Below are 22,922 nucleotides of genomic sequence, written 5' to 3' on the forward strand. Positions count from 1 at the left end.
AATAAACGTTTTTGTTCATGGCTCATCTACAGTTTCCACTTCAGCGTGCTTGTTTATCGCTGATTTACTGTAGTCTTTGTGGCATGTCATCTTGTTCTTCCTTTCCTCTTCCCTTCTCCCAATCTTCTACTCCTGTTTCTGTCCCCTTTTTCTTAAAGACTAGGCAGCCATTGTGCCCTTCTCAATGGCTGTTGTTCGTGTGGTCCCTCCCTATTTTTCCTCTCTGTCCATAGTATGCATGCTTTTGATAATGCTCGCAATAGCGAAATCTATTACCAGCAGATGCATCACAAGCACTTTTGTACCCTATGAAGATAGAGCAACTATGCTATGCCACACGTTGCACCAAACGCATTTTGCCTTGAGCTAAACATTCCCGCCTTCCTACGGTAATTGTTGCAGCGGTGGTGAGCACCCAGGGGTGTGCTTGAAAAAAAAAAAACGTGCTCCACCACAACACACGACAAAGAGGCACTGACATGAGGGAACCATGTACAGCACAGTCTAATATTAAAGGAACCCCATATAACTGAATCATCTCTTCATCTTAGTCGGGAAGAAGTGGCTGAGTCTATATGTAGGTTTGTTCCAATAAACTTTAATTTAGAGTCAGCACACCATATTCTTGTTTCTGTAGTTCACGCTCATCTTTGGCGCTGTTTCATCATGTTGCCAGACCAACTCGCCTACCACACACAGCACTCACTTCAAAGTTGGAACCAGGCACTATGTGTGGTGGGTTATCTTGTGTGTCTGTGGGCGTAGACGTGTACATGTTTGCGACTGTCTATTTGCGTTCTTTTAATCATTTAAGATGTGTTAGCAACTAGCCCAACAACAAGTTCTTTTGCAACTCACCCAGCTGTCCCTACTTTTGTGATGCTGTCAAGTTACGTTAATTCGATTCTGATGGGACCAACAAAATAAATTGAATTATCCAGCGGGTCAAATTGAACAAGATACAGAAAAAACGTCTAAGCACACTGCTACTTAATTGGCAGTATTTGCCCAAGTCAGACACGCGCACACTTTCTATGTGTCCAAAGTAGAAAATTCACATAGAAATGACATTAAAGCTTCTATACAAAGTAAAAATAAAACGCACATCTGACTTTTTCGCAACAAAAATTGGCAAGGGTCTAATATGTGTTGCACAATGGTGGCCAGTTTTCTAAGGTCAGCTTCGCCACACAGTGCTGTAAAGCCAGCTTCGCCGCAGTACATCGATATTGCGCGGTAACGCATCCAAGCACCGAGAAGGCGGTTGTGGTTTCGTATCTAATTCCACCGCTCAGGCAATATCCGGCCCAATTTTCTTGGGGAAAAAAAGGCATGCATTGGAATTGGCTAAGTACCATAATCAGACATTGCGAACTGCCGTTATTGTTTGAAATCTTGCTAAAGTGGGCCCAAAATAAGCTTGACGTGTGTTCAATGCATTCACTGTCCCTAAGCTCTGCCAAGACAGACGCTGCCACTAAAGAAGTCGCTACTGGGGTCACCATAGGGGTTTAGGCATGTGCATGCTGACGGGTCAAGTTCAAGTTAACCGGCGAAGACCAATTTTAGGATCGAAATAAAGAACATTAGGGCCCACAGAAATGCATGGGCGCCAGCTTGGACCTTCAGTCGGGATCGAATTAACTGAAAAATTGAATGAACGGGAATGAATTAATTCTGGGATTTTACATGCCAAAACCACGATTTGATTATGAGGCACGCTGTAGTGGGGCACTTGATTTTGACCACCAGGGGATCTTTAGCATGTTCCCAATGCACGAGACACAGGCGTTTGTGCATCTCGCCTCCATCAAAATGCGGCCGCCACGGCCGGGATTCGTTCCCCCGACCTTGTGCCTAGCAGTGCAACACCATAGCCGCTAAGCCACCACGGCGGGTTGAATGAACGGGAATCAAATTAACGGAAATCTACTGTATAAACAATTGCACTGAGATTTATGCACAAGGAACGAGTCTGTGGGCCTTTATGCCATATCTCGGCGATAATTGGTGACAGATTACCAGCTGCATGTCCCCTTCAACAACAGGCTATACTGTACACAGCCTTGCAGTTGGCTGGTTAGGCAACCTCCTGATGACACATGGCAACAAGAGCTGCTCTAGAGCTGAAGTGCTCAAGCAGCGAAGCAAGTGAAGAGCACTGACTGCCTCATGTCACATCTCGCAACTGGTCACCATAACATGGTCTGCTGTGAGCAGAGCTGCTCCCATTGTTTCTGAACTAGTTACGAAGACAGAAAACTGAAAGGGCTGGAGCTTCCATCCATGCTTAGTGGTCCACATCCATGACATGCATTAGCAGCTTTTTAAGCTGGCCTTTATTTTTATTATTTATTTAGTATCCACAACACCAAAAAAGGCATTACAGTGGGAGGGTGGATTACAAACAGTATGAAACGTACATGGACAAATTCTTCACATCAATATGTAGCATGTAAGGCATAAAAATAATAGCGATAGTTATAGCAGTTTCAAAACATAAGAGTTCTACACAAGCAATTAAATTCAATTTCATTTGACAAAAAAAAAATGCAGTGAATTTCCATGCAATGCAACAACAAAAAGGAAGCAGGAATTTGATTCACTTCAAAGGACAAAAAAAATATGTCATTTGACAAAAGACCAGCAGGAAAACTATTACATTCTTGAACAATTTTAGAAAAAACAATTACTTGAAACTTGCAGTCTTGCAGGGGATTTCGCGTAATTTCAACTTATGGTCTACCCGTTGTGACTAGTTATAAGGCTGCAGTACAGACTTGTCCCTTGATATACCTATCATATTGTGGTATATGAAATGAAAGAGCCTTAGGTGTAACCTTCTCTGTCACCCATTTAATGTGTCTCCTTTTAAGCTTTCCTTAGCCTCTGTAGTGTTTATTAATCTCACACCATATTTATTTCACACGTACCTCGCACCTAACTTCTCTCAAGTTGAACGGTGTAAGGCCCCGTCGGAGGGTCCTACACTACAATAGCATACTCAAAGATGGACCGCACTTAAGTTTTACTATGCAGTAGTTCTACAATGTACTGACTAAATGCTCTACAGTTCCTACATCGAAAATCTAATACAGTATAGACCATTTATAACGTAACCGCTTATAGTGCAGAACCGGATATAGCGCGGTCTTTTCAGACTCCCGTTAATTTTCACGTAGCACTCCATGTACAGTGAAAGCTCGATGATACAAATCTCACGGGGTCACGAAAAATATTCGTATTAGCCGAAATTCGTATCATCGAAACACAATTAAAACTACAGTCGAATCTCGATAATTCGAACTCGAAGGGGCCCGAAAATTTGTTCGAATTAAAAGGACGTATTTTTGAAATATTAGTGCACCATAGCACGATGCACGAACGGTGCGAGTCGTGAAATATCGCGGCGCGCAAGCGCATAGCAAGCGCGGGCCACGAAACTGCCCACGCCGGCTAACGGTCTCGCTTCCCGATAACGGCAGAAAACGAAGCTTCAGGGAGCGGGCGGCGCCGGCACACGGGTGCGCGCGGAGACCGTCGAAGGTGAGGGAGGAGGGCGGCAGGGAAGCGGATTTGGCCGCGTCAACTCCGCCGCTTCTGTGGCTCCCCTCGCCCTCCCTCTCAACTCCCTCGTAGCTCTCTCACCTTCGACTCCGTGCGCACATCTCCGTGCGCGCCCGCCGCCGTGCTGGCGCCAGCTTATTTTAGCCGCTCCCTGAAGTTTCGTTTTCTGCCGTTATCGGGAAGCGAGCGTTTGCGGGCGTGAGCAGTTTCGTTGGCCCGACTGCGCCTCCGCCGCTGCTTCCCTCTGCGCTGCTGCCGCAGCGTGCAAGGTCAACATGTGACTAGAAAATAGAGGAGAAGGGTTCACTGCCATTTTAGCCGTGTGGCTGAGATGTCGGCACTAGTGTGTGCTAGAATACGGTTGTCTAGAACACTCTAGTCGGCATGTACACGCTTGTTCCGGCGCGATGCAGAAACGGCGACCTTGCAATTTGAGAGAGGGGGAAATTTCCGCCGCGGGTTCTTTTTTTTTTTTCCCCGTTCCTTCGCGCACGGCATTGAGGGGTCTCTCCTGAGCTTTTGCTCTATGGCGGTGTCGGAGCAATGCCGGTTGGAGGCGCCGCCGCGTGATTTGGCGCGCTGCTAAGAGCATTGTCGGTGCGCGGTATGTTCGAAATAAGCGTGTTCGAATTAACGAGATTCGACTGTAGCTAAATTAAAGAGTCAGAGGTGAACTCACTCAGGCACATGTACGTAAAAAGCATTTATTTCTTGAAGAAAAAGTCTCTAATGTCCTTCTATCTCGGTAGACAATCCTATCTCGGTAGACATAGCTCGCTGCGACTAGGTAAAATGGCGCAAACACAAAGAACGCGGCCCGAAGCACAGCAGCCACTCCGTCCGATGGGCGGCCGCCGAAAAGGAGGAAAAGTACAAAAGCGCCGCCGCTTCAAACTTTTCGCGCTCATTCGCGGAGTTCGCGCTGTCCGGCGCCGCGTCCGCGCCTCCGCACCAAAAGATAACGGGAGAAAGCGCGTGACTGCGCGCTGTGCTCTTTCGCGGCCGTCAGTGGGACGGCATTTATTCGTATCAACCGACGCAGGCTGAAAATCGATTCGTAACACCCGTTCTCTAGCACGTTGCAATGTAATGGGGCTCGGCCGGGACCACAGCAAAATTCGTCTCATCCGGAAATTTGTATTAGCCGTGATCGTATCATCGAGCTTTTACTGTATACACGTATCACTTATAGTGCAGTTGCGGGAAACGAAATACCGGTTACAGTGCGGCTGCCTGGGAGCAAGGAAGTCAGCGGAGACGGCGAACCCTCCCCTCAAACGGGCGCCCCAAGGAGTGCTCGAGGAAGAAAGAGAGACAAAGTGGAGGAGAAGGGCACGTGGTGCGAACGAACAGCCAGTGAGGCTGAAACCAGAATCTTGAGTGCGAGTAGAGTCGTGAAATATCACGACGCGCATAGTGAGCGAGGGCCACGAAACGGCCAACGCTCGCTTTACGATAACGGCAGTAAACGAAACTTCAGAGAGTGAGCGGGCGGCGCCGGCACGGCACGGCGAAGGGCGCACGCGGAGACCGTGGAATGTGAGGGAGAAGGGCGGCAGGGAAGCGGATTTCGCCTTGGCAACTCCGCCGCTTCGGTGGCTCCCCTCGCCCTCCCTCGTAGCTCCCTCACTTTCGACTCACCGTGTGCACCCGCCGCCATGCAGGCACCGCCGCTACAGCCGGCCCGGCGCCAGCTCCCCTCGTTTTCTGCCGTTATCAGGAAGCGGGCGTTTGCGGCGTGGGCAGTTTCGTTGGCCGGCCTGGGACAGCGCCGCAGCGTGCAAGGTCAACACGTGGCTAGAAAGTAGAGGAAGCATAAAGGAGAAAGAAGGGTTCACTGCCATTTCTACTCGTGGCTACGGTAGCGTGGCTGAGACGTCGGCATGTTCCGGCGCAACGCAGAATCGGCAACCTTGCCATTTGAGAGAGGGTTGAAATGTCCGCCGCGTTTTTTTTTTTGTTTTTGTTTTTTTGTGTGTGCGCGCGCTTACATTGAGGGGTCTCCCCTAAGCTTTTACTCTATGGTGGTGCCGGAGCAATGCCGTTGGAAGTGCCGCCGCTGTGATTTGGTACGAATTACTGAGATTTGACTGTAAATTGAATGCAAACGTTCTAGCCGCATTCCTCAACTGTCGCATATGCGTGGTGGCTCGGTGCCAGTTTTGCATATGTGTGGGCCTTGAAAATTGTTGCTTTGGTTATAGTGCGGGTACCGCTTATAGTGCGGATATTCGCGACTCCGGCAAACTTACGTTATAAGCGGTCTCCACTGTATTCTTCCTGCCTTGGCAGTTACATAGTTTCACCTTTTGTTGCCATGATAATACTGGAGTGTACCAAACAGTACTAAACTCTGTTACTTGTTTATTTCATCATTAATCATAGCGTAAGAAACTTTTAAGGGGTTCTTTTCAAGTGAATGTCATGTTGACTGTTTTGGTTATACCGTATTTACTCGCATAATGAACGCAGCCCCACTTTTCCAATCAAGAAATGTGTTTTTATTGCGATAACCAATCATATGGACACTCCAAGCGCACTTTTGCCGTCGCCGTCATAATGATGTCCCATATAAAGTCCAACGGCGATAAAATTGTCCCCGCGGGACGTGCATTGTGTGTGCAAGTGAAAGCGTGCGAGGGTGAGCCGGCAACCACAGCTTAATCTCGCGCACGCGAGAGAGGACGGCGGCCAGAAGTGCATAGTCTTCGTTCACGTGCGAGGAACGGGGAGGAGGCGACGGAGACGGGAGGGCGGGAGGGTGCGTTCTGCTTACGTGGCTGCTGCTCACGGAGCTATCTTGAAAGTGATCTGCGAGGCGGCACGAGCTGTTGCGCGCACTGTATCTTGAAAGTACTGTATCTTGAAAGGCCGGTATTTTGTAGCGATGCGTTATGACTTATTCCATACTAGTCTTATCATCCAACGCTCACGGCCGGCTGATCCCGTGATACCGCGAGCGGACCATCACTCTGACCACTGACAAAGCGCGATAAGCGCAAAAAGGCATTAGCACTGGAAAGGCATCGCTACAAATACCGGCCCTTTGTATGCACTGTGCTTTCGCCGCTCTGTTTCCGTTGAAGCGATAGACCGCACGAACCCTCGCTCGCTGCGGCGGCCACGCTACTTCGCGCCAGTGTTTTGACAATGGTTGTATGCGGTCATCGAGTGTGATCTATCCATGTTTGCTTGTGCGCGCTGACACCATGCTTGGTAATTCAGTTAGTAAGCGAATGTGCCCAAGTTTATGCAGCCGATAAAACTACTATCCCTACTCAGTATAGCTGTCTACTAATTTGCAATCGCAATTGATGCTTCCCCTTTCGGGCGAAACTGCGACTTTTTTCTTTTCCTCGCATAATGATCGCAACCTGACCTTGCTGCAGTGAAGTAGTTGGACATGATACGATTCGGCGTCTGATATGGCGTCCCGCGGGTACGATTGTATCAGGCGCCAATAAACCGTGTGTCTCTTACCTTTATTGCGACATCAATTACGGACACTCCAGGCGCATTTTTGTCGTCGGCGCCGACGATCGCGGCTCAATCACTCGCGTGTTCAAGGGGGGAAATGCGCAAGGGGGGAAATGGTGCAGCAACTTGCACGGCCGCACGCACCCTAACTTAAAAGCGATCTGCGTCTGGAGGGCTGAGTCTAGTTGCGACGGCGGCTCATACATTTGTGCATGCTCTGTTCTCGCACTCATTTTGCGTTGAAGTGATGATACCAGCATAAAGGTCACTTCGCTTCCTGTTGCTGCAGCACTTCCTCATGCCAGCGTTTAGGACAGCGAGTGTCCGCAGTCATCGAGTGTGATGTGTTCATGTTTTGCCTGTGCACACTACACCATGCCTGTTAGTTTACATAGCGAATGTTCGCAAGTTTTATACGGCCGATAAAACTACTCTCCTTACTTCGAATAGCTGTCTACGCATTTACTATTGTAATCAATGGTTCGTCTTTCGGGCGAAACTGCGACTTTTTTAGAGGTGGCCGTGGAAAAAAAAATTGCTTAAAATTGTACCCTGCATAATAAGTGCACCCCCCAACTTTGCGCATACTTATCGGGAAAAAAAGTGCGTTCATTATGCGAGTAAATACGGTATTTATCGGCATGCACCATTTAGTGCATCGTTCATTGATTAGATCAAGATCATCCTGAATTAAATTGGCATCCTCCATACTACTAAATGCGTAGAATGGATAACCAATGGACCATTAGGGTTACAGAATGGATGGAAGGGAAGCGCAGTCGAGGTCGGCAGAAAACCAGATGGGGTGATGAAGTTAGGAAATTTGCAGTGCAAGTTGGAATACGCTAGCGCAAGACAGGGGCAAGTGAAGATCGCAGGGAGAGGCCTTCGTCCTGCAGTGGACATAAATACAGGCTGATGATGATACTACTAATCACGTTACATTGCACGCGATCATCTGCAAAGAGCCGTAACTGTGATGCCAAACCTTCACTTAATATCGTTACCATATTTACCTCGAATCTAACGTGCACTTTTTTTCCGATAAAACAAGTCCAAAAATTGCGTGCGCGTTACAATCGAGTACGACCCTAAATCTGCGTTGTCTGCATTTCAAAATGTCTGCCTCGCACGCGCTTCGAGCTTAGCTAGACTCTAGCCAAGCTGCCGTAGCTTCCTCCATGTGCTGCAGTACAGATGCTTAGGCATTAGTCTACCGTCTGTCTTCCCGTTTTCTGCGTCTGCTCAATCACCATAAAGTGCAGAGTTCATCATGCTGCGGCATTTCAAAGGAAAGTGATCACGTGTGCAGAGATGGACGGAAATCAGCCTGCATCACGTGCGTGCAGAGAATCCGAAACTTGCGTGCAAGACTGGCGCAAACAGAAGGAGAGGATTTTCGCCAACAAAGCAACACGGAGGGGTTTTAGTGCACAGAAGGTCATATTCTGCGACGATCTACTTCGGCAATACGATCGCCTTGGCCCTATCTTGAAAGCGATCTGTGACGGGGAAAGTACGCCGCGTGCTGTGTTTTTGCAGCTTATAGATCGCATTGAAGCGAGAGGCATGATAGCACGAAAGTCAATTTGCTTGCCACACTTCGTCACTCCAGCGTTTTGACAGCGAGTTTCCGCAGTCAACGAGCGAGATGTGTTCATGTTTGGTTGAGCGCGCATGACACCGTGCTTCTTAATTTATTTAGTAAGCGAATGTTTGCAAGTTTACCGCCGATAAAACTGCTATCCTTACTTCATATAGCGGTCTACTAATTTGCCATAGCAATCGATGCTTCGCCTTATGGGCGAAACTGCGACTTTTTTATTCATCGCCATTTTAGTGCATCGGAAGTAAATCTTTGCTTTTCCAAATGAGAGAAAGTTGTATTTCTGTATGAAAGCATGAGGTGCGCGGTACTGTAAAGAACTTTTCTTTTCTCTTTTTTTTGGTCCCGGAAAACGGGTGCGCAGTACAATCGAGCGCGCCCTAGAATCGAGTAAATACAGTATGTACAACAAAACAATAATGGCCCCAGGACAAAGCCCTGAGGTACACCCGAAAAAAAATGAGAGGGGTCCAAATGAATGCATACAAAGAAGACAGGACGAGCGTGATGTGAGAGAGGTAGTCGATGTTCAGCTTTTAGGCAAGGGATGGCAGCCAAATTATTTCATAAGACGCATGTCTAAGAAACATATGTTCAAATCAGTGTCGAAGCTGCATCAATATCATCTCACTCCTTTTAGTCTCCCATAGCTTTCAACGTATACTTTCAATGCATACTGAAAAAATTAACCAGATATGCGCAATGGATACCTTTCCAGAAATCGTACCAGTAAAAAAAAAAAGACACAATTTGCTTCTATGTACAGTGACTTGGAATGCTTTCATCCAATGTATTCAACATGAATGCAGCTGAAATTAATAAAGTACATTAAAATATTTCCATAAACAAACCAGCGGGTATATATGACATACTTATATTGAATTTCAAAGCAATACAACAGACATACAATTAGCCACAGCCTTTATTGTGTGATAAAAACATCAAAAATTGAATGCCAACAAGCTTGGCCTTGCACCCTGCTATTAATGTAACTTGAACCTGCAAGCTTTAGCTCACCGGACAGTTCATTTTTCAAATTGCACTTGCTTCCAATCCAGAACTCCTGGGATTTACATGGAAGCCCTGGAGTCACTTACATGAAACTGCTCTTGCCACAGCCTGGGGGCCCATACAGCAGGTAGCCTCTTCGATACGGGATGCCTGCACCAGAATGTGATCCACAATTCTAAAAGCAGTTACAGTGGAATCTCGTTGATACGATTCTGTATAATAAGTTTTTCGGGATAATAATTTTTTGTTCTTTCCCAAACCAGGAGCAATGTATTTCAGAAAATACGATTTTCAGATGACACGTTTTGTTTTCCAGTTCTCGTGAAGATCGTATCAACGAGATTCCACTGTATGTAATAGGTAGTGTTTACTTTCTTTTCCTTCTTAAAAATCTACGTTTGGTTATTGGTTGCGCTAATTGTCAGAGTACATGAGGCGCTGCTGCAAACTCTCATTAAATTGCACGACTTATTATATTGATGGCATGAGTTGCTTCAATTGCATGGTCTATCAGTAACGACAATGCCATTCCAACACTCAGGACTGCAGTTATAATAATTTACTTCTTTTGTGTGTAAAGTGCCAGGACAAGTTGCACCCCCATAAACCCTGCTGAACTGTCTCTCGTACAACTAGCAGTGTAAAAACGAGCACAGAAATTGTTCAGCACTTGTTCAAACAGACGAGGGCTTAATACCCCCATTTTAAGTCAGATGTGAACTTTCATATACTGTGCGACTGTCATGAGTACGAGACAACATGCAGAAGAACGACGACGAAGAACACGTGGTGTTCCAAACAGCACGAGAGCTCGAGGTGCATGACCCGAGCCATGATCGAGGGAAAAGGCAGCGCTGAGCTGGTATTATCTGCGTGGCTCCGGTCTGAGAATGTCGCCTCGCCGGCACCATACTGGAGACAGGAGCAGCGGGTGTTCGGCTCCGGAGGCCGTGACATTGGCAGTCTAAGGCATGGTCATCGACCTTGGCGACGTTCGAGCAAGGCTCCTCAGACTTGCTGCAGCCACTCATTGTAGTTCTGGAAACCCCAGCAGCAATCCCGCTTCGAAGGCAGGCCAATGGGGGCACGCAAGACAGTCCCTGGGGCCCTCATCGGCACCTGAGCAAGGCACCAGATGGAAGCAGCAGCCGAACCCGTTGCTAGGCCTAACCTGCAGGGCCTCGCTGCCACGTCATCGACGGCGACCGGACACAGGCGACAACATCTTCAGGATTGTCGGGAGTATCAACCCTCGAAGAGACGTGATCAAGCTCGGACTCTGACACAACAAGAATTGACAACCCAAAGAAAGAATGTTTTACTCATGCAGCGACACATCATCGAGGCTAGAGTTGCCAGATTGCTAGGAGTGTCGGGGACTAAAACGGGCTATGAGGACAGCATAGCTAGCTGCTAGTTCTGTCTATGTGTTAGAGCAAAGTGTATGTGTTACACATATTTTGTTTATTAGTGTCAGTTTGTTTTTCTGGGGACTCGTTCGTTTCGTATCATTAAATCATGTGTGTGTGCCATCATACGTGTTTCAGTCCATCTCCTAAACATCCGCACCCCTGAGATGTGTGAGAGCTACATGAACCAAACAATTGCTAGTGAACATCACAGGCATGAATAATTCTTGCAATTTGAAACAAGGAATAAAAGAGTGGGCCATCTTGGCAAACAGCCCAAGGACGAAGACACGACAAGAAAAGTTGTTGCAGAAACCGTCAAAGATGATTGTCAAAGTAAGTGAAAAGGTCACGAGGATCGCAGAAATCATATGGACACACTAGGAAGGCTTCTTAAGTTTACTGCTAACGTCGATAATGGTGTTCGATGATGGCTGCACTAATTATCGTCAACATGTTTTGTTAGACAGCATGAAAGCATGACGATGATGGTGTGACAACAATGGGATGACAGCAATGGAGATGATGATGGCTTGATGACAATGGCAGCAAGGCCAAGATGGCTTGATGACAATGGAATCAGGACAGTGTAACGACGATGGCAGGACAACGGCTGTGCACCTGCACTTTTTTTTGTGCTCATTTACTCTGCAGAGACAAGATACTCCTCCAGCCATTGACTTTGAAATCACGCGGGTCCCACGAACTCTGGGAGTCAGTCGAAGTGAAGCTGTGGTGCGCTGGCAAAACAAAACAACGCATTTCCAAAAAAGACGTGCAGCAGACTTTGGCGGCAAACACGCTCCGAAATTATCAGCCCCAGATGGCAGAAAAAGCAGCAATGCACCACCACTCACCGCAGTATCTAAACCTTCAGACACCACAGAGCGCTCGCGTGGGAGTGCATGTATGTCAAAGGGCTAGCTGGCCTTCGGCGACGAAGGTGCCCCGCAACTCGGTTGTGCAAGAGTATTTCCCTTTGCACCGACCAAAATGTCCGGCCACTGCCGACAACCATGGGTGAAAGAGCCAAAGAAAGCTGTCCGCTTGAAAAGCAAGACCATTTCGTGTCTGTCCTAACACTGTTGCTTGCCACACCTTGAAGATGTGCCAGTCAGGCTAACATTGCATGCAACTACACAAGGCTCACCTCGTTCAGCATACCACTGGGGGTTGGCGATGAACTCCCGGATGTCAGCTAGCAGACGCTCGGCTATGCCAGCATCCAGGATAACCGAGTCCAAGGGCCTCCGCTGCCGAGGCAGCCCAAAGGGTCGCCACTCTGAGCCCATGGCACAGTAGACAACTGTGCGGCCAGCCTCCTTCTCCAGGGCAAGGGCACGAGCTGCAAACCATGAGGTTTCATGAGATTCCAGCAGGGCACAGCCTTATTAAAATCAAACCTCTTTATAACACTGGCACAGCAGGGCGCAAAGCAGTGCAACTAGCGAGGCACTGCCGCAGGCACTCCTGACAACATGATGTTAACACACCATCTGGTTAACACAACGAGGCAGCAAACGCTCGCACCGCCACCGACTTGCTGCGATGCAACCAAGCCAAGTTGCAGGGGCCTAAACGCGTACGTGCATTGAGAGTGTGCCATTTCAGCATAGAGTAAAGAAAATTTCCCCCATGCATTTCAAGTTGCAGTTGTTAAGCACAATCGCCGTTCAGTTTTTCAGACACAAAGAAGGCCGTACGTGAACTTAACTCTGCTACCACAGCCGTCAGTCAAGACTGTCTGTGATCTCGATGATGAGGTCTACGGGTATGAGCTTATTTATGGAGAGCTTCCCATAAAAATTTGTTGCCAGCCACTCCACCAGCTGTAGGCAAATTTTCGTCACAGTACTGTCTAGGCCGCTAGGCCTAGCCAGTGCTAAAAAAATTAAATTCTGGGGTTTTACATGCTGAAACCATGATCTGATTATGAGGAACACCATTGTGGGGAACTATGGATTAATTTCGACCACCTGGGGTTCCTTAATGCACACCTAAACCTAAGTACACAAGCGTTCTTGTATTTTGTCATCAAAATCTGGCTGCTGCTACCAGGATCGAACCTGCAACCTCAAGCTCAGTAGTGCAACGCTCTAACCAGATCACTTGCACAGCAGTCGGCAATCAAAGTTGTGGTTTAGTGCAAAGTCAACATGGCAGCAACATCGTTCACAACCACCATGTTTATACCTATGCACAAGCAGATCATAAAAGAAATCGAGCAACACACTGTGCAGTGTTCAAAATTTCGGTTGCTGTTATACATTGGTTCTAGGGGCAAGTGGTGATGTCATGGGGAAGTCCAAAAGGCAAGGCAGGTCCAAAAATCAATCATCTCAAATATCAGTCGGTATCAGTTTCAATATCGGAACACATTTTGAGCCACGCGCAAACAACTTTGCTTTGCTATAACCATTTTGTGTCTGATCCCGTATTTCTGGTTTTGTTATAGCCGAATATTCCATTGAAATAAAGCTTTACCAAGCAAATTTTACACCTGCTTCATTAAAGTAAATGATTTGTTTTAATTCATCGACATTCATTATATGAAGGTTTAACAAATGTCTTTTTGTACCAAATCACATGGTCAGTACTGCAGCTCAGTCGTCAAAAAAGATATAAATTTCTCCATTGGTTTGTATAAGATTTTTACAGGAACTATCTATTCGGTAACTTCGTGAGATAACTTGGCTTTGTCACTGTATATTGAGGTATGTGCTTAGTGAAAGAACATCACTGCCTTCAGCTTAACACCAGTGCACTTATCTAAGGGAGTGGCCCATCAAGTGAAGGACCACTGAAGTATACACATACAAGTGAGAGATTAAAAGTGGTCATGTAAGTCTCGCAAAATGAGGATGAATGAATGTTTCTTTTAGAAAAACTTGGTTCACGAAAAGATGGAGGCTTGAAGTGATCAACAGTGCTAGAGCAAGGAATGTCGTTGGAAATAATGTTTCAACAAGGGGACTGGTCTTCATCAGGGCAGTGGTTTGTCGGCTTTCTGAGGGTCGTGCGAAAGCTGTGAGCAGATGTGCGTTGATTTGGTAAAAATAACTTTAGTCATCGACACCCAACGATGCAGCTCTGACTAGGCCTGACAAGCTAGACAGTGTGGCTAATGGTGTGGCCGTGGTGTAAATTCGCCGCCGGAAAGCTTGTCGCTATTATGTTCGTACGGGTGGCCCATCAGTGCTCGGTCACAAGATCACGCGTACTGGTTAGATTGACGGCCGTTGAAGTGGCGTTCGGATCCGCAGTCAACCAGTCGGCAACTACCGCAGGCACTCATACCAAGTTCATCTGTGTGCTCACATGTGGGTACCAAGCTCCAAACTGCGCAAATCTGCGTGTGTGAACACCGAACTCACGGATTCAATGCGATCAGTATGCCTTTCGATGGCTAACCGGCCCGATCTTCACAGATGCTTCTGTGCTGTCCACACGCACTGCTTTTGTTGTTTCCACTGTTTGCATAGCGTTATTTGCTTCGATCGGTCCAGTCGACCTGGTCAAACCTGGCCCTGGCCATGCATACATGTGCATCGCCACTGCTATAGTATAGTGAACTAGAGGAAGCATGAATGAATATTTTGGGAAAGGCGTTCGGATACTACACAGTAACCATAATTCTTCTCAAGAAAAATGCGAGATGCAAAATAAGGAGATCGTTCCCTGAGTTACATGTATGTCCTGCTCTTTCGTGCCTTCTGTGTTTTTATCCTTTTGCGCCAAAGAAGAATACAAGTACGCTGTTTTGGGACACAGTAATATATTTCAATGCAATTCAATTTCATCATCCTTGAAAAGTTATGAAAAGCGAGTGATGCAACTAAAGCTGAGCAGCCCACCTTCCTCAAGGAGGCGGAAGAAGAGTTGCCGGTCTCGGCCCAGTGCAGTTAGCGTCACGGTTTCCCAAGGCACGCCCATGTGCAAGTCCAAGGTGTGCTGTTCCCGGCTGCGTTCAACTCGGATCCATGAGCCCCCATACCTGATAGCGACAGAGTGAGAAGAAAAAAACATGCTCATAAATTAGCACTCTTCAGTAGTGTGCTTCCTTTGTATATGATGACCATTAGTTGAGTATCTGAACAACATCTAGTCAAAATTTTGAAAACAATTACTCTTTTACAAAACCCTTGTGTTCTTATTTCGAACTAATTTTGCCAAAAACATACCATATTTTCCAGTGTATAAGTTTTCGTCGGTGCATCTTATAGAACGATGCAACTTATATAAATTTTTTTTTAACTGCCATCAAAATCGGATCGGATGCTATGGCCAAGCGAAGCGCGCTAGGTTGACCTCCTCTGGCAGTTGCTTTCGGGTTGTGTGCGCGCTATGCAAGTACCGGGTTCATCTCGTGATCGAGTTGGCGAGCACCGTGCGAAAAGGACGGAGCAGCGAACTCAAGGGCGGCAGGCCAACCGCGCGTTGACTGATCCCGAAGTCGTCGAATCTGCAGATCGCTTTCAAGATATGGCGCGCGCCGCTGCGCAAACTACGCAGTTGCTACACAAGCTACCCCCCCTGCCTCCCTTCCCCTTTCCTCCCTTGTACGCGATTCAGCTCACCATCGCACGCTTTCACTTGCACATACAGCCTAAGGTGCGCACGGACGATGTTATCACCCTTGGACTTAATAGGGAACATCACAGCATGACGGAAGAAATGTGCCTGGAGTGCCCATATTAATGCTGTTGCAATCATACAGGATGGCACCCATACGCTTGTGTGACCCACGTTCACAAAGTGAAACGTGACTAATTTTCTTAAATCACTTACCAAATGAACAGGTGCGTCTCATACACCAGTGCAACTTATATACGTTTTTCGGAAAAACTGCCCTTTTGAGGGGGGTGCGAGTTATAGACCAGGAAATACAATACTTTCTTTTGTATTGTGAAGCCTCTATCAGAGCATTAAAAGCATCACAAAGCAGCAATGCTATTCACCAAATAAATAATCCAGGTAAAGCCAACTTACAAGGCATGTAGCCTCAGTGAACGCTCATTACTATGAACACCATATTAACAAACTTTTCAGAAATCCCCTGCTCAATGCCTATAGTCCCAATATAAAATACAGTAAAAGCTCGATGATACGATCACGGCTAATACGAATTTCCGGATGATACGAATTTTTCTGTGGTCCCGGCCAAGCCCTATTACTTTGCAACGTGCTAGAGAACGGTTGTTACGAATCGATTTTGAGCCTGCGTCGGTTGATACGAATAAACGCCGCCCTACCGACGGCCGCGAAAGAGAACAGCGCGCAGTCACGCGCTTTCTCTCCTCTCTCTGGTGCGGAGGCGCGGCGCCGGACAGCGCGGACTCCGCGACTGGGCGCGAAGAGTTTGAAGCGGTGGCACTTCAAGAAGTAAATGCTTTTTACGTACATGTGCCTGAGTGAGTTCACTTCTGACTCTTTAATTTAGCTATAGTCGAATCTCGTTAATTCGAACACGCTTATTTCGAACATACCGCGTACCGACAATGCTCTTAGCAGCGCGCCAAATAACGCGGTGGCGCCTCCGACCGGCATTGCTCCGACACCGCCATAGAGCAAAGGCTCAGGAGAGACCCTCAATGCCGCGCGCGAAGGAACGGGAAAAAAAAAAAAAAAAAAGAACCCGCGGCAGAAATTTTCCCCTCTCTCAAATTGCAAGGTCGCCGTTTCTGCATCGCGCCAGAACAAGCGTGTACGTGCCGACTAGAGTGTTCTAGACACTCAGTCTAGAACACTCTAGTATTTTAGCACACTAGTGCCGACGTCTCAGCCACGCGGATAAAATGGCAGTGAACCCTTCTCCTCTATTTTCTAGTCACATGTTGACCTTGCACGCTGCGGCCAGCGCAGAGGGAAGCAGCGGCGGAGGCACAGTCTGGCCAACAAAACTGCCACGCCCACAAACGCCCGCTTCCCGATAACGGCAGAAAACGAAACTTCAGGGGGGCGGCTAAAATAAGCTGGCGCCAGCACGGCGGCGGGCGCGCACGGAGATGTGCGCACACAGTCGAAGGTGAGAGAGCTACGGGGGAGTTGAGAGGGAGGGCGAGGGGAGCCACCGAAGCGGCGGAGTTGACGCGGCCATATCCGCTTCCCTGCCGCCCTCCTCCCTCACCTTCGACGGTCTCCGCGCGCACCCGTGTGCCGGCGCCGCCCGCTCGCTCCCTGAAGCTTTGTTTTCTGTCATTATCGGGAAGCGACCGTTCCGTTAGCCGGCGTGGGCAGTTTCGTGGCCCGCGCTTGCTATGCGCTTGCGCGCCGCGATATTTCACGACTCGCACCGTTCGTGCATCGTGCTATGGTGCACGAATACTTCAAAAATACGTCCTTTTAACTCGAACAAATTTTCGGGCCCCTTCGAGTTCGAATTATCGAGATTCGACAGTAGTTTTAATTGTGTTTCGATGATACGAATTTCGGCTAATACGAATATTTTTCGTGACCCCGTGAGATTCGTATCATCGAGCTTTTACTGTACTTCGGTACTACGAACTTCAGAATATTGAAGTTCTCAAAATAACAATCGTTATTGAGTTTCCATGTCATGTTAACAACGCCCTCAGTGCTACAAATTAATATTCCCAAATCTGGGGATTCTTAGATTCGTGTGCATCCTTCAGGGCAGTCGGAATGGTAAGCTAGCAGATGAAAAGGTGCAGAAAGCAGACGCTGCAGCACACAGAGTTTTGTACAACAACAACTAGAGAGAACACTGGCACTGGCGCCTGTGGGAGCTGCGAGCAGGTTGGTTCACTGGCATGGAAATAATGGTTATAGTACACGGATTTCCCTAAACTTCGTCCTTCTGACTTCAAAATGCCTTGTGACTTTGTAAATTAAGCATTTTAAACAAACTACTGTGTTATAAATAGTTAAAGAAACACAATTAAAATAGCTCAAAGGCGGCACTCAAACAACACAGGCCATCTAGTACAGAAGCCCAGAATTGAAACCTTTACGTCATGGACGCATGCATTGACAAGCGGGATGCAGGCAAGCAAGCGCGTTGAGACACTTGACGCGTTCGATATGGCCACCTCAACAGGCTAAACCACCGCAATTAGTATGATTGTGCGTGTTCATAAGGTCTTCTGCATTTATACAAGCATAGCTTGCTTCGAAAATAGGCCACTGAAGGCAGATAAAGCATCTGAAGCCCCAAACACGAAGATCAAACAAATTCATCTACTATCCATCGTTTAGCCATGGTGGCTAAACGACCGCAGCGCCAGAGATCCCTCTAATAATTATTTTATGAAACTGTATGCCGCGGCATATGGGTTTTGCGGAGATGGTACCGAAGGAGAAAAACGTGGGAGGTGACTTTTTCTTTGCTGTTGCAGAGGCAACGACACATCAGCTTTTGCGAGCGTATGCTCCGCACAGACGAGTGTTGCCTTGCAACAGAGGGGCCGTCTCTTCCTTTTCCTTCTTTCGCGCTTCTTTCTGTGGCCGTACCAGCTACGCGCGGAGGAATGTAACCTCCATGCTCGCGGGAATGCCACATGGTCGCACTTTCCGGACCGTGTCCTTTACATGCGCTTGCGCTTAGGAATAGTTCAGGTGTCCACCTCAAACGTGTCAGTTGCAGTGTTCATGCCAAAGATGTAAAAAACAAACAAAAGAAACATTGCGCTTTCAAGGTGGAATGGAGCCTCCTCTTTGCCTGTGGTATTCTCAGTGTCAGTGTATTTTGCGTGCGCGATCCATACTATGATAACTGATGAATTGATGGGTGGAATGACTAATTTGGGGACTTTCCCCATAACGACCTTTCAGAATAACGAAAAATTTGCCGCGGTCCCCTGAAGTTTGTTTGTTATACAAGATTTCACTGCTATATACATTCACTGTCGAGCCTTGTTATAACGAAGTCACATCTGAAATGAAAATACCTTCATTATATCTAATATCTGTTATAAGCAAGTATTTGCTGCATGCTGATATTGGCGAGAAACTTTAGCTTTACATAGTTACATCCATGTTTGTCAAACCTTGTTATCGGCGTGTCTTATTTTATTGTTAACAGAATTTTAAAAAAAACCACCCATGATATGAAACACCGTGTTGCCAACTAGAAATAAAAAAACATGCAAGTCAAGATCACAAAAAACTCAAAAACCCACGATACGAGCCCCCAAAATTCGGTAAAACCCTGCTAAATGCAGACAACAATCAGAATCACGTTCAAAGTATGTTTTATTGCATCCACATAAAACACAGTTGGAAAAAAATTACACTGGACAGAAAAGCATGTTGCCTTTTGTCAATAATGAATCAATATAAAATATCAATATTATTGAGCGCATTTTTGTGTGACTGTGAAGCGTGGAAACGTATTTAGAAATAAAACTTTTAAAAAAGATGTTTCCGTGAACTACAATCACTGGCCAGAAAGCAGGTTGAACTACTGGGTAGTGATTAAAATTACAGAAAAATGTCCTCCGCGTTACCTTAATATGGTTGCTCATCCTGTATGTGAGCGACCATATTTCTATGTGAGCGACCGTTAACTGGCGTGGCTGCTAATCAGTACTATCGCTGACCCCACAGACTTCCATTGTGCCGATCTTGAGAAAAATGTACTCCGGCAGCGTGTAACATAAGCAGCATGTTTCTTTATTTTGGAGACCGGCCCATACAGTAAGGATGGCCGAAACGCAAAGCAGAAATCGAAGCACACTGTTTGTGGATAATGATGATAATTCCCTCTTACTTCGAAAGGGGCATGCATAAGCGCATGTGTGGCACATGCGAAGCACAATTATTGTCACAAAATTGAACTTCTTGTACCACTAGAAACAAAGCCATAATTACGAAAACCGTAAATACATTACACGAAAACCGCAAGTAAACAAGTTTTCCTGCTAGGTAGCGCGAAAAACAGCTAAATGTAGCGGGAGATCTGCTAAATTGGCAATACTGCAACACAATTCGACTTCTTGAGGTAGAAGTTATTTGCACAAAAAAATAAAAGTGAACATTTCAGTGAACATATATTGCTAATTAACTTCAAAATTAATTACTTTACAGTGCAATTGAAATTTACGAAGTAAGAAATTTCATTTTGTGGTTTACGTGCCAGAACGCCTATATGATGATGAGCACGTCATAGTGGAGGACTCCGGATTAATTTTGACCACCCGGGGTTCGTTAACGTGCCTCCAATGCACAGTACACGGGCGTTTTTGCATTTCTCCTCCATCGAAATGCAGCCGCAGCGGCCGAGATTTCATCCCGCACCTTCGGCTTGGCAATGCAACACCAATGCAACACCAATGCAACACCAATGCAACACCAAAGCCACCACGCCAGGTCAATTTATGAATTGTAGCCAGTGACTCTTAAATCATATCCACTTGGAACGAATTGTGAGGATAACACCAGTTTCGCAATACACGTTACAGTGTTTGCGACAAAATGCAGTGGTGTTCCAGTAACGTTGAGCTTCAATGCATAAAACAATGTTTTATTAAGATTATAAGTGGAACGACAATGCATTTTTATGGCAACTTTCACTGCGCTTATCTGAAAGCATATCCTAGTTTCAAAATTTGTTCCAAGTGGATGCGCCTTGTGAAATCACTGGCTGTAATTCATGTACGGCAATATGTGCACTAAACTAATTAGTTTAAAAGTCATGAATTCATATTTTTATTTGGTCTGTAATGCGTATTGATTTCTAGTGCATCTATACCTCTTCGAGTATTCCAGCTCAATGAGTAGATTTGCTAAACGCCACAGGCAATTGTTAAAATATTTGTTAACATTAAAGTAAGACACCTATTATAACAAAGTCGCATATGACACAAAAATACCTTCCCTAACCTATATAAGCATAGATACGTTACATCTTGATATTGGCAAGGAAAATTTTAGATATACATACTTCGTTACATTCGATAATCCATTATATCCATCGTTATATCAATAATTAATTATATTAAACCTTGTTACATCGCGGTTCAGCTGTTTAGAATAACAGCTATAACTTGTAAGTACAAAAACTTCCATCACGTTGCTTGCTGCAGCACTGATCCATTAATTATGAGCAAAAGCTAAATTCATTATCTCTGGAACTGCAACAGCATTACGCTACATCCCTGACTTTATGCATATTGCATGCTCCGCTTATTTGAAACACGTTGCTGCTGGTGGTCTACAAGATGAAGCAACCACATCCTGCTAAACACTTCTTTCATATCATTCCAACAACACAGTACGGGTGCTCATCTATCATCAACATTTATATGTGTGATCAACACACTTATATGCATGTGATGTATTCGCTTTTAAGCTTTGTGCCATAAAGGATCAGTAGAAGAACAGGCAAATGGACGGAAAGAGCGGGAAACTTGCTACTGCCTTTGTTTTTAATTCTACTTATCTTCTGCACCGCAAACTTTGAGAGTTATGTAGCAACTAGCTCAACATTGTATTACTTTTATGTGATGTATTGTTTTCATTATTTAAATAAGATGACTTCTGTGACACAAGCTGTCACTCAATAGCAAAAGCAGTCTGTATAATGGTGCAATTTAAATCAGCGTCCACCAGCACAATAGCCTGATACTCTACCCACAAGGCCAGAAATGCATTCGTGGCATAACTTAATACCAATCTTACCAGCGTCCCTCCCATCATGACACTGAACCGCCTTCAAACACTCAGCCTGTCGAGTGAAGTGAAATCACAACTTACAGGATTGACCCAGGTTGCAATGGAACTGGTTGCAACATTTCTTTGCGGACTACAATGAACCAGCCGTCATGCCGTCATCGTCGCATGCATCAAACCCTCCCTTGCTGTCGTCAATGCTGCGCTGCCGCCTTGCTGCTGTATTCACCCACATGCTCAGATCACACAGAATACCTAGCCTTACACAGATATTGCAGAGCCATCTGGCAACGCTTTGCACAAGCATCCTGCAAAATGCATTCTTTTTTTTTCTCTTTGTTCTGGCTCCGTATACAGCACAGGCAGCTGCTCACCCCCCCACCCCACCAAAAAAAAAGAAGAGAACAAAACAAAGGCATCATCCCTGCATGGGGAGGAGAACAGCCTCACCCAAAGAAGTGGGTGCCCACTGGGTATGAAGTCGAAGGAGGTGCGCGCACTCCCACCGGCCTCGGGCTGCAGGAAGGTGGTCTCGACGCTCAGGTGCTGCGTGTGGCGAGCGTGCCGTGTGATCCACTGCAGCAGCCACTGGTAGCTCTTGTCCCGACAGGGCACCTCCAGGGTGATCATGTAGTGGCGCCGAAACAGCACCATGCCTATCTGCACGAACAAACTCCATGGAGGCGTGGCGCCCGATGTGTGCAGCGCGTCTACAGCTGTGTAACGTGCAATGCGGACAGAAGGGTGCTGGATCTCTTTCCAACTCGGCATATAAACATCCACTGCTCAATAAACCAGCCCCGTTTTCCCACCAGCCAGCCAGCATATCAAGTCGTCGGTACATTTCCTTTTACCAAAAGGAAGAGATCCCCATCTTTCGTTTTAGACTCCACGTTAACATAGATCGTAAGTAAAAAAAATTTTTAAAAAATGTTGGAACCCATTACATCAGTATGACATCGTGCATAAGAGACTTGTGTAACAGCTGCAACTGCACAAAGGCACACTCTTAAAAGAAGAAATTGTTGCAGCAACAGAAAATGCAGCTGGGGAACTGAGGAGCCCGACTGTTTTGTTAGCTACAACCACATGACACCAACAGACAATGTAAGCAAGGAAGTCATATAAGGCCAATTAACTTTTCTTCTTAGCTGAATTTAGTTTTTAGGTGAGTTTAAGCTGATTTACACTGCAAAAAAAGTTATTTGCTCCTTCACTTTCCC

At 46.4% G+C, this 22,922-nt stretch overlaps 1 protein-coding gene across 1 annotated transcript in view; it reads right to left on the reverse strand.

Annotated features, from left to right (window-relative positions):
• The window catches only part of LOC119435136 (mitochondrial chaperone BCS1-like), a 79,739-nt gene that overhangs the window by 49,723 nt on the left and 7,094 nt on the right, over positions 1-22,922 (reverse strand). Inside the window, 5 exon segments of the mRNA XM_037702072.2 lie at positions 9,748-9,811; positions 12,221-12,415; positions 14,925-15,064; positions 22,150-22,167; positions 22,169-22,359. Coding sequence (XP_037558000.1) covers positions 9,748-9,811; positions 12,221-12,415; positions 14,925-15,064; positions 22,150-22,167; positions 22,169-22,359 — 608 coding nt within the window.

The sequence above is a fragment of the Dermacentor silvarum genome, unplaced genomic scaffold (genome assembly GCF_013339745.2).
Source record: "Dermacentor silvarum isolate Dsil-2018 unplaced genomic scaffold, BIME_Dsil_1.4 Seq479, whole genome shotgun sequence".
In the NCBI taxonomy this organism is placed as follows: domain Eukaryota; kingdom Metazoa; phylum Arthropoda; class Arachnida; order Ixodida; family Ixodidae; genus Dermacentor; species Dermacentor silvarum.